The 15,907-nt window shown below is 40.5% G+C and overlaps 1 protein-coding gene across 5 annotated transcripts in view; it reads left to right on the forward strand.

The window, feature by feature from the left end:
- The window catches only part of ralgapa1 (Ral GTPase activating protein catalytic subunit alpha 1), a 122,799-nt gene that overhangs the window by 31,248 nt on the left and 75,644 nt on the right, over nt 1-15,907 (forward strand). For 3 of the 5 annotated variants that reach the window (XM_061844807.1, XM_061844809.1, XM_061844811.1), the window contains exons 18-26: nt 2,284-4,104; nt 9,637-9,761; nt 9,889-10,123; nt 10,789-10,956; nt 11,136-11,306; nt 11,412-11,605; nt 11,684-11,782; nt 15,162-15,317; nt 15,454-15,582. In XM_061844807.1, coding sequence (XP_061700791.1) covers nt 2,284-4,104; nt 9,637-9,761; nt 9,889-10,123; nt 10,789-10,956; nt 11,136-11,306; nt 11,412-11,605; nt 11,684-11,782; nt 15,162-15,317; nt 15,454-15,582 — 3,098 coding nt within the window. The remainder of the gene's footprint in view (nt 1-2,283; nt 4,105-9,636; nt 9,762-9,888; nt 10,124-10,788; nt 10,957-11,135; nt 11,307-11,411; nt 11,606-11,683; nt 11,783-15,161; nt 15,318-15,453; nt 15,583-15,907) is intronic. The other 2 variants (XM_061844810.1, XM_061844812.1) reach the window with 2 other exon arrangements.

Here is a 15,907-nt window from a genome sequence, read left to right on the forward strand (position 1 = left end):
GGTTCCATCAATCACAGCAAGTTATCCAGGTCCGGAAGGAGCTAAACTGCTCCACACCATCACACTACATTCACCATGTTTGGCTCTTGGTCACTATGTTGTTTTTCTGAAATACAGTTATGCTATGCTTTTGTCTTGTTGGTCCATAGTATATTATATTAAATATTGGGAATTATTGTTTTTTTTGTTTGTTTTGTTTTTTCTTCTTTTTGATCAGCAGTGTTTTTTTGCTTTGCCGATTTTACACAGTCTCATTCTTATTAATGAGTATTGAACACAGACCTTAACTGGGGCAAAGGAGCCATGCAGTTCTTTAGATGTTATCCTTGGTTCCTGTGAAATTCAGTATGTCATCGCTGCGGTCTTGGGGTAATTTTAGTTGGCTGGCCACTCCTGGTAAGGTTCACCAATGTTCCACGTTTTCTCCATTTGAGATTAACGGCTCTCACTATAATTTGCTGTATTTGTAAAGCATTAGAAATGGTTTTGTAATCCTTTGCAGATTTCTAAAGCTTTAAAAATGGCTTTGTAATCCTTTGCAGACTGATAGATTTCAATTTCTTTTGCTTCTCATCTGAATTTTTGGGGCTCGTGGAATTTTGTAGGAGCTTTTTGAGACCTTTTGGGTGATTTCATCTTGCCAGACGTACTGCATCACAAACATCACAAAAGAAAATACACTTCAGGCAGGTCTGTGTTTTTTTTTTTAAAGTTCTGGGTGTACCTTCCCGGTCAATTGACCCCTCCGTACAGGGCCCTTAACCACGCCTCCTGAAGTGACGTCACCCCACGTGTGCTAACCTCAGACAAACAATTAGCAAAAATGGTGGCACAGGAAGAGAAGACTAGAGCGAAATTGTCCAATTTACCAGCTGATTTCACACTCACATTCCTAGCGAATAGTGAAATATCGTTGAAAAGCAGACAGCAGGGCTTCAAGTGTTTCAGCGAGGGGTATTTCAATGGTATTTACATGCATATCGACGGAGAAACCATTGATATTAGCGCGAGATCTTTCCGGAGTCAAAGGAAGACTGAGAAGCCACATAATATAATATATTATAACCCAAAGACGAATTCGTCATTGACAGTTTCCTATTTTCGTGTTACATATCACACTTGTGTGCAGAATCTGTATGTGTATCTGTATAGCCGTTTGTGAACCGCCTTATGAAGGAAAAGAAGCCGAGGCTTGAATTACGAGTTGTTTGTCTCGTTTTCTTTGTGTAACGTCACGCGCTCCCCTCAATAATTATTCTTGAATTAGTGCCGAACCTACGTAATTCCCGACCGAGTCTGACAATCACTACTTTAGTGTCCTCAAACATCCTTCCTTCAGTCTTGGTGTCTCGGTGCACGTCGAAGGCTTTTAGGACTGCTAGTCCGGTTTAGCTTAGCTCATTAGCCGCGAACAATGGGACACGTTTGTGCAGTCAGATCATCGCAAAATATTGCTCAATACAGATCAAGTGTGTCAATCATTCACACTTAGCTATGTTATGCAAGCCAAGAACTGCTAATTCATTTATATGAGACATGTATTGAAAATCAAATATAGGGCATACCTTCGTGCACACACAGTCCGGTTTACCCAACCCTAACCCAATTGCACTCTGTACTGGTTGTAATGGGTTCAGGAAGGGACAATCCCACTGTATTGCCACTGCATGGAATAGGGTCACTTGGTGTTGATATATAATGGAGGAAGGCCTGATGCTAGAAAATATATGCCCCACTAGTTTTTAGCCCTCCCAAAAATATCTGCCCAAAAGAGATTAAGAAAATCTTGAGCAATTCAGTGCTATATTGTTCTCAGTATTTTCAGCTTTTCAGCACTTCAAGCATATTTAATGTATTTAGAAACAAAACAAGGCTGAGTTTCATTCCACTTTAATAAATCACCATTTAAAATTCTTACTTGTTACTTAGGTTGTTTTTGTTTGATAAATACATTTGTTTGATGATCTTCAAAAATGATGATGAGTGTGAAAACCATACTAAAATATTGAATAATTTGTGAAGGGACCCAATACATCTTCCACAGAACTGTATTTTTCAAAGCATTTTTGTCTTTTTTTCCCTTGCTTTTAAAAATTCCACAGAACACAGAATTAGAAGTCAAAATGACAACTACATGGATAAATGAAAAGTGGCAACATTTTGATGTACTGTCAAATCCATCGTGTCAATCTGTGTTTTATGTTTTTGTTTTTAGGGTTGTGTGTTTCTCTTTTGAATCTGGTAAAAATCACGCTAATATATCATCTTCTGCCCATTTACCAGACCTTGAGGACCCACCAATCACACTGACATCCCGGCCATCTAGACTGCGCCACTCGTCCCAGAGCGATGAGACCCCTCCGACCTCTTGTTCCGAGGTGTTCCAAGGAGGAGCTTGTGACCCAGATAACCCAGCCCTTTCATCTCTTCCAAGGAGCAGCAGTGCCTCTGACATCATGGAGCCATTTATTGCAGAGCGGGTCAAAGGTGAAGAGCCACAGGGGGATCCCAGTACAATTCCAAACCTCCATCACCCCACTACTACTACCTTACTTTCAACCAATAGCCATGCAGCTCAACCACTCCCATGTCCTTTCCCCTCCTCCTCTCCTACACCCCTTTCACTCCCCAATGGTATTATTTCCTCAACCTCTGAGGGACTTGATGACTTAAGTGAGTATGACCACATTGGTTGTCAAAGCCGAGGTTCAAGTTCTGATTGGGTAAGGAACTGGGATAGTGCCTTTACATTTTCTGCTGAGAAGGAGATTGATATAGAGGAGAAAGAAGTAGGCATTGACCCAAATGAGGATGATTTGTTCTCTTCAATTAGGGACTGTCTCACTCACAGAGCATCTGAGAGAAATGAGGCAGCTAGATTGGCAACAAGCCTTGAATTAGAAAATGACATTCGAACTTCTCTATCAGAGAAAATTGATCTGATTACTGGTGAAACAGAATTCATACGAGAGGCACAAAAGGTGGTTGACAAACAGATTTCCAAGGAAGATAGGCAGGTAAGTAATTCAATTAGACGTAGTGTTAACTCCAGAGAGGAAATTGAGACAGAACAACGCAGCATCTACGAGTGTCTGGAAATGCAGTGTCAGTGGCCATCGCTAAGTGCAAAAGGGAGCTTAGGACTCAATAATGAGAAGGACAAAGGGGATGTAGGTGGAGGAAATGTAGTTGAAGGAGTAGATTGGGAAGGAAAGGGTGATTATTGGAGGGAAATAGGAGACAAAAAGGATGATAAAAACAGAACCACAAACAAAAACCTCTGTTTCATGAAACCAGACCCTAATACAGTACCATTTACCAATGAAGCAATTCAAACCCCCAAAACTTCAGACTCACCCAAACCCAAGATGAGCCGTAACACCAAAAAGAATCACTCTAGTAGTGTCCACGTTAGCTTCAAACCTTCCACTGAATCAGTCCAGTTCCACAACCCTCTTGAGAATAAAGAAGCCCACTGGAAAGCCAGGCTGCGTCGACTAAGTCACTTTCACACTCACAGCCACTCTGCTGGTGATAGGCAAGGAGCTGGGGCAGGAACAGGAGGGAAGCAGGGAGTAAGCACCGCCGGTAAGTTCACCTCTGTGGCTGCTGTTAGTCACAAAGTAGGGGGCCACGAGAGATTAGCAGTAGACGTCATTGGGCCTCAGGGTACAGTAGGTGCTGGAGGCCTGGAAATCAGGACTGGCTGCGGAGCAGTGGACAAGGACAAACATCAGCATCCAGGTTCCTGTGTGGGATCCAATTCAATGCATGAGTCACAGTTTGATGTCTTACCAAGCAGTTCTGGTGCATCATCAGGGGTGCGAGGCCGACTGGGACGGTCTGCCTTGCGTTCTCGGGCTTCCCGCTCTCGCTCCCAGGAGCCTGGCAGCTCCGTCTCTCGACACCACCAGGGGGCTCTTCTTGGTGGGGTATATAAAACTGTGGTTCATGCTTTGTCCACCAAGCCCCGCCCCCGTGGTCAGGGGTCATCGCAAGGTTCGTCACCACAGCGCCAAGGGCGGGCTGCAATGGGTGATGCTTCACTAAGAGACCTCTACTCCCATGTCCTGGGCTACTTTGGACGAAAGTCTACCATGCCAGGTGAGGATTGCAGTGGACAAAGTGCTCACAATGGGCTCAACAACAGTTCAACAACACCAGTGGAAAAGACAAATACTCACAAAACACAAACATCAACAACCATTTTTTCCGTTGTGGCTGTTTAACTGGTTTGTTATGGAATGACTTTTTTTTTTTTTTTTTTTTTGTGGCTGAAACTCATCATCTTGCTGCTGGACTGAAAATGTTTCCTCTTGAACGTGAACCCCTTCTCCAGCCTGCCACTTATTGAAGACCCCACCCCCGCCTCCTCCCATAACTTCCCACCTGTTCCCCTATCTGAGAGGCCCTTTCCTCCTCCTCTCGCTGTCCTAAGGGTTGTGGGATTGTCCTCCTCCTCTCTTCCCTTGTCCTCCTTCCCTGCTCGCCATAAAATTGCATGTGACCTTGTGCCTACTTCACCTCCTTCCGGGACTGCCTCAGCTCCACAGAAGGAAACAACAGTCCACTTTTTCTTTCTAAAAAAAAAAACCCATAGAATTCCATTATAAATCTTGCAATTTTTGCATTGTTTACAATTTGACAATATATGTTGGTGCCAAAATTACATTTTCAATGGTAAAATGAGGGTTAAGTGGTTGCTGCTTTTATAATATTAAACTGTCACAAGATATTTTTGTAGTTCCCTCCTAAACGCCTAGATTTCAGCAAAATCTTAGAGGTTAAGGGCATCCTCAATATTTCAGTAATAAAAACATAGACCATCAATCCATGTAAAAGTATAATATACAGATTTCCTTGACAAAGAAAATAGAGTATCATGGAAAAGTTTATTTTCGTAATTCCATTCAAAAAGGTAATCTTTTGTAGAGTATAGATTCAAGGCCCACAATTTCAACAGTTTAAAGTACTTATTTCTTTATTTTTCCATAATTTGGGTTTCCAGCTCATAAAACCCACTAAAACAGGAATTTCAAAAATTTGAATGATATAAAACAATCAAATTTTGCGAGCCATAAATATTTTAAGATTAATGTCACACACTAACCATCTACTAAACTCGAGGCACTTGCACAGGTTTCCCCAGGTATCATTAAATTACTTAAGTTTGGTTAAATTGTCTGTTGGATTCAATATGAAGAAACCTGCACACCTGAAAACTGGCAAGAAGACCATCTTTGATACCCTCCTTAAGATGGGTAAAACAAAAACGTCCATAGCTAAGGAGGCTGGGTTTTCACAGACTGCTGTTTCTAAAAATATCTCCAGGCAATGTAATGTCTTGTGGAAGGACAAAATGTGCCAGGACAAGATCCATCAGCAAATTAGATGGCTGTGGGCTTCAGTGGGTGATCAGACAAAGAAGATTTGAGACTTTACCAGAGGTCCAGAAAGTGTGGAATCCGGTGGGAGTCACAGCTTCAAAAACCACCACATTTACAGGGATTGAGGAGATGGGCTACAACTGTCAGATCACTTCTGAGCCTGAGCCAACATAGGAAACATCTCAACTGGGCCAAGGAGAAGAAGGACTGGACTGTTGGCCAGTGGTCAAAGGTCCCCTTTTCCAGTGAAAGTAAAATATGTCTTTCATTCGGGAATCAATCAGGAGTTTAGAGGAAGAGAGTTGAAGAACAGACCCCAAGCTGCCTGAGGTCCAGTGTGAAATATCCACAGTCAGTCATAATTTGGGTTGCAATGTCCAATGTTGGTGTTTTTAAACTCTGCTTTCATAAATCTAAGGTCGTCGCAGCAGTCTGCCAGAGTCTTTTGGAAGACTTCATGATTCTTTTTGCTGAGGATCCTCATGGAGATGCAGTTTACATCCAACTGGCTGGATCTAAACCCCATTGAGAATCTACAAAGTATTGTCAAGAGGCAAATGAGGGGCACATACCCAAAAACAAAGAACTGACTTCAAGCATCAAGGAAATCTGGGCTTCCGTAACTCCCAGGCGATGCCCCAACCTTAATTGCCTCAATGCCATAGGACATCCAGGCAGTGATGAAGGCAAAGGGATTCTCTACCATGTATAGAAAATGAAAATATAATTTTGAAAGTACCATATTTTGATTGATTTAATGTGAACCTAATTTCCCTTTTTTTGTTTTGTTAAAACATTGGGAAGTAAATGATTTATTTTCGGTGTTCTAATTCTTAATTTTGTGGGTTTCATGAGCTGGAATCCCAAAATATCGCAAAAATAAACAGACTTCAAATTGCCAAAGTTCTGGTCCCTGAATATATAATCTATGAAATTTAAACTTTTTTTAAATGAAATTATGGAAATAAATGAACTTTTCCATAATATTGTAGTTTTTTTTGGAAAGGGTTTCTGTGTGCATGTGTGTGTGTGTGTGTGTGTGTGTGTGTTGTGCTAAAGGTTATTTTATGGAGCAGCTGGTTAACTACTCTACATTCGAGTCAACTGGACATTTTAATTTATTATTGTTGTTAGGGGGACTGTTAAGTAAGTTTCACTGATATATTCTTAAAGGGAAGATGCTATGTTTGTGCACAGTGACTGATTCAGGTCGCCTTGAACCACACATATTTTGTTCCATACATTTTCTTTGCTGATTTATGCCATTTCTAGGCTTTCACTGCATTTATCCATTGGTTCAGTTTCAAATGCATGATTCAACCTTGAGTTCATTTTTTTTTTTTTTGGGGGGGGGTATATGAAGATTCTGCTACAATTGACATAGTCTACTTATTTATTAATCTTTTTACATTTTGATTTGATGTGATTGTTTCTATGGCTCTTTAGCCCTTGAGTTCTGTGGCTTCTGTTCTATGAGCTCAAAAGGCACCTGTTCTAACTACAACCAACGTTGTACTAAACATTTGCGTGACTCTATAGTCTAATATTAAAATAAAATGGCTACCTTTAGAGTACACTATCGCGATGGCTCACATATACACTATATGGACAAAAACTGTTTAGACCAGGGGTCACCAACGAGGTGCCTGCGGGCGCATAGTAGCCCGCGAGGACAATTTAAGCCACCCGTAAGGCATGTTCTAAAAATACCACATCTTTAAATTTTGAATCTGACTTGCTTACAGTATATTATTAAAATTTTTAAAATACCTGTAATGTCACATACAAAAAATTTAAACGAAAATATTTTATGCATGTATAATGAACTATGACTGAAGTTTGCTGCAAACAAGTCATTTAGCCCTTTGTACAATCAGTTCTCACAAAGTAGGCCTCAGCCTCAAAAAGGTTGATGACCCCTGGTTTAGACAATTGTTTTACGTCCATAAAGGCATGCTTGGCTGACTTTGGTTCGGTCGATCCCAACCCTCAATCCCATCAGTTTGTGATGAACTACATCAATAATTTTGTCTACATTTTGTAGTGCATGTATGGGATTAAGAACTCACTGAAATCACTGCACAGCATCCTTTATCCTTTAGCAGAATACTCCCTCCAAATTGCCCTCGATGCTTTTGCTTTCATAAACATTAGGACTCATACTAAAGCTAGTGACTATTATTAGTGAGCTCATCTGATGAATCATAAATGTGTCAGATAAAAATAGTCTTTTGGTTAATCACTGCTAAATTTGCTCCTGTGTTCTGTAAAATCATTGTCCTCTCTGGATCTATCAATAAGAGGAATACATTGGAAAGGTTCTTGCTTCTCATGTACCATGCGTGCCTGGCAAGTGTTACTTTGTGTGGTTGGTCGGTGGTGCTTGAGACAAACGCCCAGTGTAAGCCTTATCAACTCCTTGGGTTGGAGTAGAGGAGACTATAGACTAAATGCGCTTTGTAGTTGAGTACATTTTCATGCCCTTGTTAGCTGAAGGGAGATTTTGGCTTTACTGTCAATAGTATTGAAAGGCTCACAGTATTGTTTTTTTGTTTGGGTGGGGGGGTTACTACAATTCCTCGTTATAACTGATTTTTGTTGCAGGCCACAACATAGTTACGGTTTCCTCCAGATCGCCATGATCACTGTGCATCCATATTAATGTGTGGAAGGCCCCATATCCCATATTATTACATGGACAACAAATAGTCCAACAATTAATTTTGAAATCAGATGCCAGTAAAAATACAAAAAAAATAAACTTCACTTTATTTTGAAAGGGGACTTGGTAATAAAAAAAAAAAAACGCTTGAATTGTATCACTGTTATTAAAACTCGAGGCAATTTAAGAGTTTTAACAAAAGGTGTTTGGAATCGACAACATCCATCCATCCACCCACCCATCCATCCATCCATCCATCTATTTTCTTAGCCGCTTATCCTCACGAAGGTCACGGGATTTGCTGGAGTTTATCCCAGCTATCAATGGACAGGAGGCAGGGTACACCCTGAACTGGTTGCCAGCCAATCGCAGTACACATTGAGACAAACAGCCTAAATCACAATCACACCTAGGGGCAATTTAGAGTGAATTGACAACATTAGAATAAAATACTAATTTATAAACAACCAAACCATAAAGGAGTCAAATTTCCATTCAATTTGTATTTGTTTTCTGGCTAATGTAATTTCTTCTTACATAGAATCTGATTACATACAATGAAGTGATCATTGAGCAAGAATGTGCACCTAGTTGGATTTTTTTGTGTTCAAAGAACTTGGTGAGTTCAGGGGTGGGCAAAATATAGTCATGGTGGACACATACAGTCTGCTCTATTTTTAGTGCGGCTCACACTCTTTTTCATTATCAAGACTCCTGGAATATTTGTTGAATTGATCTAACTGTTTTTTTCCACCCTAAAATTGGATTGTAGGGTTTTTTTTTGTTAATCTCGTAATTTGTTTTATCTTTATGATTAATTGTACAATTACTGCATTTCATAAAAGCAAATCTTAAAATGTGTATGTCCTGGGAAAAATGTGAACCGTTAAAAGGCAAGGAACAGGACAAGCGATTTGAGAGAAAATGAGGGACGATTTGATAAAACCATGCAAGCACGGAGACAGTTTGAATACAACTTGGTTGGTGACCGGTAGGAAGTGCCGAACTATTTTCTAAAGTGAAGCCATAAATACAAACATAAAGAGATGTGTGGCCCTTAAGAAAAGATGTTTGCCCACACGTTAGTTGGTGGTCTTCTCTCTAAGCCTTATAGGAATAAAAATGGGGGATTAATGGGTTGATCATGAGGTAGTCATGTAATATTGTTCTTTGTGCATGGTGGTGTGCATTAACTTCAACTGCATTGCTTCTCTGGTGGGTTTTCTTGCTGTGTTGTGGGTTTTTTTTTAAACTATTGGTTACTTCACTTACTCAAAAGCTTATTGTACATGTACGATAGGGTTGCTCTAACACGTTAGTTTGCTTTCTGCATGCACATTTGATTGAAGTATAATGTCACTGTAACGATACCATTATTTTTCCCCACAACACATAAGAGATGTACCATGCTTCCATTACTGTGATAGTCAATATTACCAACATAATTATCTTGGTTGTTTACACAGTATTAGTTTGTACACAGTATTAGTATGTGCAGTTCCTGCGCCAGATAATCATGCCTCTTTACTTATGTTAAATTTCCAATGCCTCTTTGCTTATGTTAAATTTCCAACACTTTTTTTGTAGCTAACAAAGAGGAGGTGCTACAAAAGGCACGTCCCGTCTCCACTGATGTTGGAAACAGCAATCCTAATTTCTCTGATCTAATGGACGAGTTCATTCAGGAAAGACTTAGAGCTAAAGGAACAGTGGTCAGTACCTAAAATTGCATGCTTATCACATTCTTTTTTTCTTTTTTTAATGGTTCTTAAAACACCTTAGTTTACCACATGAATGTTTATTAGCTTGTTAGTCACATCTCTTTTTCTCTTTGTGTAGGAGCGCCGTGGCAGCAGCCCGGGTAGTCTAGAAGTTCCACAGGACCTGCCAGAGCTATTAGAGGCTGGCCAAAGTCCTGGATCTCGACCCTTAGATGACCTCAGGCCAATTGATGATCCCGGGGTACCTTCAGAGTGGACATCTCCTGCCAGTGCCAGTGGCTCAGACATTGTCAGTTCTGATAGCCAATCTGACTCATTCAATGCTTTTCAATACCCGAGATGCAAGTTCGATAGTGAGTCAAACGTTTTTTTTTTTTTTTTTTTTTTGGGGGGGGTACTTTAAGCAGCAATAAGGCAACCTGAAGCACCTCAATTTTTGAGTTTGTGTAGTAATAATCAAAAACATTTAATGCTACATTTCAATATATTGTTAAAGGTGGATTAAATTATGTCCTTTATCCAAAAATAAAACACTAAAACCTCCAGCCTTCATTCTGAAGTGATCTTCAAGGATGCTCACATTCAGAGAGGGTTGAATAATTCAAATCTGACATATCAGGCTCATGTTTGAGTCTGTATTATAGCTTGTTCATAAATCACATTAAACATCAGTGCAAAATCATATACAACTCAGCTTTTGGAGGTCATGTAGTTACCAATATCCAGTAGTTTTTGCAGAGTCTTTATTTTCTTTCTTATCTTTATTTTGGAGTAAAATGTGTCACGGGCACTTTTTTCTGGGATCGATTTTGTGATATTGTAGATGGTATCAACACATCTACTGTTACTTGAGAATGCGATAAAACCCCACTATATTTATACATATTGTATACTACTTCTTTAAGGGTGTCAATAGCATGCTGTGCTTCTGACGATCACTTGTCTTGGTGACATTACATGACTTGTATTATTTATTGAGTTTGAAAACTAGAATCTTTATATAATTCCCTTTGTATAGATTTTGCGTTTAATTCAGAACCCTGTGGCAGTGGAGATCGTGGAAGCTCACTGGACCAGGACAGCCTGGGAGGTGGTGTTGCCTGTGATGAACATGAAGTAGCGAGTTTGACGACGCTTCATATTGACTCTGAGACCAGTAGCCTTAGCCACACAGTCACTGTCACTGGTTTGTACATTAAATTATGGAGATTCCTTTAAAATATATATATGTTGCGGTTTCAGTCTGTGTATGGCACCAAAGTTTTAATATTCTCATTGTTCCGTGAATTCAAATCATGATTGTTAATTCTTCAAAACAGATTTGGGCTCATTGATTCTAAACTTATTTGTGTTTTTCATGTGAAGGTTCTGAAAGTGCATCTCCCATGCATTCTCTCGGGGGCTCTCGTTCCCAGACCCCTTCCCCAGCGACATTGACAGCGGAACAAATCGTTCGCACACACTCTCACTCACGCACACATTTGCAGCTGGATCAAAGACTCCACAACTCTGTGCTGCAGACTCCTGATGATCTCGGTAATAATATTAACACATTTGTTAAGATGTATATTCGTTGTTTCTTTTTTTTGGTTTTGTAAAATTGTACCATTGGCTAATGATTGGCTTATCAATCATTTGTAGAAATCCCTGAGTTCCCTGGTGAGGACTGTAGCGTCATGGCGGGTGGCTCCCTTACTGGATGGCATGCAGATGTTGCAACAGTAATGTGGCGGAGAATGCTGGGCATTTTGGGGGATGTGAATACCATCAAAGACCCAGAGATTCATGCTCAGGTTTTTGATTACCTGTGTGAACTGTGGCAAAACCTTGCAAAGGTGTGAAATGAGACACAACAGTCATGTCAGGCATGGTGTAATGGCTCTCCTGTTAATTCACTTGTTCATTATTTTCAGATCAGAGATAATTTGGGTATTTCTCATGACAACCAGTCATCTCCCCCTCCTCCTGTTCTGATTCCACCCCTTAGAATCCTTACTCCCTGGCTCTTTAAGGTAAGTCAGACCATAGAGCCTCTAACATTCAGTACAGTGACCAGTTGACTAGCTCTTATAGAGCCCGTGCACCTATGTCACCGAAGTCACGTGACTGGCCATACTGCCAGTCAAGCAAAGCATGGTTCACTACTAAGTCGGTTGGAGATGACAGGAAAATACGTCTTATAGCACGACGCCCAGACTTTTGTCTGATCCCATTAAACATTTAGAAGGTGATAATAAACGAATGTACATGAAAAAATGAGAGACACTTGGCATAGAGGACGCTTATTTAATGCCGATGTTTTCGCTGATAAGCAATTGGACTGTTAACCTGCTTGCGCTTGTCTTGGACAATGGATCTACACATGTATCTGGTAAGTCGTCCAGATTTACACGGAAGAGTTTGAAAGCCTAGGAAAGTCTGGATGCATACATCCAGATAATAATCTAATTTCCCGATAATTGGTGATGAGTCTTTTCACATTGCTCTGGAGCAATTTTGTCCCACTCTTTGCAAAATTGTTTCAACTTATTGAAATACATATTCTGGCATGAACTGCCCATTTAAGGAGAGTCCAAGGCATACAGTGAAGAAAATAAGTATTTGAACACCCTGCTGTATTGCAAGTTCTTCCACTGAGAAATCATGGAGGGGTCTGAAAATCATAGGTGCATGTCCACTGTGAGAGAGATCGTCTAAAAAGAAAAATCCAGCAATCACAATAAATGATTTTTTTTTTAACAATTTATTTGTGTGATACAGCTCCAAATAATTCTTTGAACACTTGAGGAAACCAATGTTAATATTTGGTACAGTAGCCTTTGTTTGCAATTACAGAGGTTAAACGTTTCCTGTAGTTGTTCACCAGGTTTGCACACACTGCAGGAGGGATTTTGGCCCACTCCTCCACACAGATCTTCTCTAGATCAGACAGGATTCTGGTCTGTCGCTGAGAACCACGGAATTTCAGCTCCATCCAAAGATTTTACATTGGGTTTAGGTCTGGAGAGTGGCTAGGCCACGCCAGAACCTTGATATGCTTCTGATGGAGCCACTCCTTGGTTTTCCTGGCTGTGTGCTTCGGGTCATTGTCATGTTGAAAGACCCAGCCACGACCCATCTTCAATGCTCTGACTGAGGGGAAGAGGTTGTTCCCCAAAATCTCACAACACGTGGTCGCGGTCATCCTCTCCTTAATACAGTGCAGTTGTCCTGTCCCATGTGCAGAAAAATACCCCCAAAGTATGATGCTACATGGATGGAACTCATCATTCATCTTCCTCCAAACACAGTTAGTGGAATTATGTCCAAAAAGTTCAATTTTGGTCTCATCTGACCATAAAATATTCTCCCATGACTCCTCATCATCCAAATGGTGATTGGCAAACTTAAGACGGTCCTTGACATGTCCTGGTTTAAGAGGGGGAACCTTCCGTGCCATGCATGATTTCCAACTATGACATCTTAGTGTATTACCAACAGTCACCTTGGAAACAGTAGGCCCTGCTCTTTCAGGTCATTGATCAAGTCCTGTTGTGTAGTCCTGGGCTGATTCCTCACCTTTCTAAGAGTCATTGAGACCCACGAGGTGATATCTTGCATGGGGCTCCACTCTGACTAGATTGACAGTCATGTTTAGCTTCTTCCATTTTCTAATGATTGCTTCAACAATGGACATTTTTTCATGAAGCTGCTTGTCAATTTCTCCGTAGCCCTTTCCAACTGTGTGGAGTTGTACCATTGTTTTCTCTGATGTCTTTGGAAAGCTCTTTGGTCTTGGCCATGTTACAAGTTCGAGTCTTACTGATTGTATGGGGTGGAGAGGTGTCTTTATGCAGATAATGACCTCACACAGGTGCATCTGATTCAGGATAATACATGGAGTGGAGGTAGACTTTTAAAGGCGGACTAACAGGTCTTTGAGGGTCAGAATTCTAGCTGATAGATAGGTGTTCAAATACTTATTTGCAGCTGTATCACACAAATAAATTGTGATTTCTGGATTTTTCTTTTTAGATTATCTCTCTCACAGTGGACATGCAGCTACGATGAAAATTTCAGACCCCTCCATGATTTTTAAGTGGGAGAACTTGCAATATAGCAGGGTGTTAAAATACTTATTTTCTTCACTGTACTTCGTTGCTGGATCTGCTCTCAATCAAGAATAAATCCCATACAGTGATGGAGCCACTCAAGTGTTTTCAATACAAATACCAATATTTAAACAAATTACCCCTGGTTTTACACAAACTCTCATTCATTAACTATGATTGGAAAAAAAAAAAAAGGATGACGGGTTGATGGCTCATGAACGCGGAAGCATGTTGCAGCCACACATTAAACTTCGGTAAACATCCCTGTGACAAACTTTTTTTTTTTTAAATATGCATTGTTCTCAAATGAGTGGAGGCCCTGTAGCTCAGTGGTTAGAGCATTGGTTTGGTAAACCAGGGATTGTGGTTTCGTATCCCACTGGGGCCTCCACTCCCTGAGAAGGTTGCGTCAGGAAGGGCATCCGGCGTAAAAATTGTGCCAAACAAATATGTGCGTTCATCTGAGATGACACGTTGTGGCGACCCCAAAAAGGACAAGCCAAAAGAAACTTATTGTTCTCAAATGAGTCCAATGCCTATTTAAAAAAAAAATTAAATAAACCGCCGGGATAGGCTTCAGAACCCATACACGGAACCGTGTTGCGGCCACACGTTAACCTACGTAAACCTCTGTGAACGACGGTTTATTTTCTTTTTTTTAAAGACGCATTGGACTCATTTGAGCACAATGTATATAAAAAAAAAAGGCTGTTGGAGAGAGGTTTACCAAACTTTGACGTGTGGCTGCAACACGCTGCCATGTACGTTGGAGACGACTCTGTCATTTTTTTTTGTTTGTTTTTTTAATGCATTGTTCTCAAATGAGCCAACTTGGCATTATAAATACTTCTTGGGAATTTGAGATTGAGAAGAATAATTCCTACCTGAAATGAAGTGATTGCTACGCAGTCGTGTGTATTTGGTTGGGCACCATACATCACGTTTAATTGCCGAAATCCATCTATCTTTTCTGGTCTTTTCAGCTGGTATTCTATAGAATGACCTCTTTGAAGATCTGTCTTGTCTGTTGTAACAACCAATGGCACAACAAGCCTCGGGCATTGTGAATGTTGTCCTCCGGCTCAGTGTCCCCCACACTGTCGAGCAGCTCTTTTTGACCGGCAATATAGCGCCGTGAAAATGGTGACGTCACGTGCACGAGCGTTATAGTTTATCAAATCTAATCAGTCGAGTAATGGAATTTATATCGCTGAATTTGTTTGTGCACCCTTCTATGTACAGTAGGTCATGCCTGTTTATGATTTAACACCTTTTAACACCACATATCCTTTTCATCCAGGCCACAATGCTGACTGAGCGTTACAAACAGGGAAAACTTCATGCCTATAAGCTTATCTGCAGGATTATGAAGAGGCGCCAAGATGTGTCTCCAAACACAGACTTTCTCACTCACTTCTACAACATCATGCACCAAGGACTGCTGCACCAAGACCAGGTACCTCAAACATTTTGGTAGCCCTATTCAAATTAGAATTTACAATTACCAGTAATTACTTGAACAAGCAGCACCACACAAGCAAAAGTACAAATGTGATGAGACTGCTATGTGTGATTTATTTTTCTCAAATTAGGACATTGTGAACACCATCATCAAGCACTGCAGTCCCAGGTTCTTCAGTGTTGGTCTACCTGGAGCCACCATGTTGATTCTTGACTTCATCATTGCAGCTTCTAGAGTCACAGCTTGCTCATCATTAAATGTAAAAAGACTGAAACATTCACACAATACAGTTTGAGAAGCTAGAGTTGAACATTGTAAGTGTATTTTAAGCATCGTAAGGTGATGATGCTGGAACTTTTATTTGGTGCCCTTCCAATGATATTTGTGATGATGACTGCCAGAAGAGAACATGCACATTCCACAGTTAGTGATGATATTGTGCTCATTGTGAGGTAAAGGGACAAGCGAGACGGCAGTCATTACATCTTCAATAAATACACAAGTTTACATGGAGAGTTTGGACACTTTCATGCTGAGTCTTTTGAAAAGATGTTTGCCATAGAGCAAACAAACGTATAAACCTT

Source organism: Syngnathoides biaculeatus, chromosome 15 (assembly GCF_019802595.1).
Source record: "Syngnathoides biaculeatus isolate LvHL_M chromosome 15, ASM1980259v1, whole genome shotgun sequence".
NCBI lineage: Eukaryota > Metazoa > Chordata > Actinopteri > Syngnathiformes > Syngnathidae > Syngnathoides > Syngnathoides biaculeatus.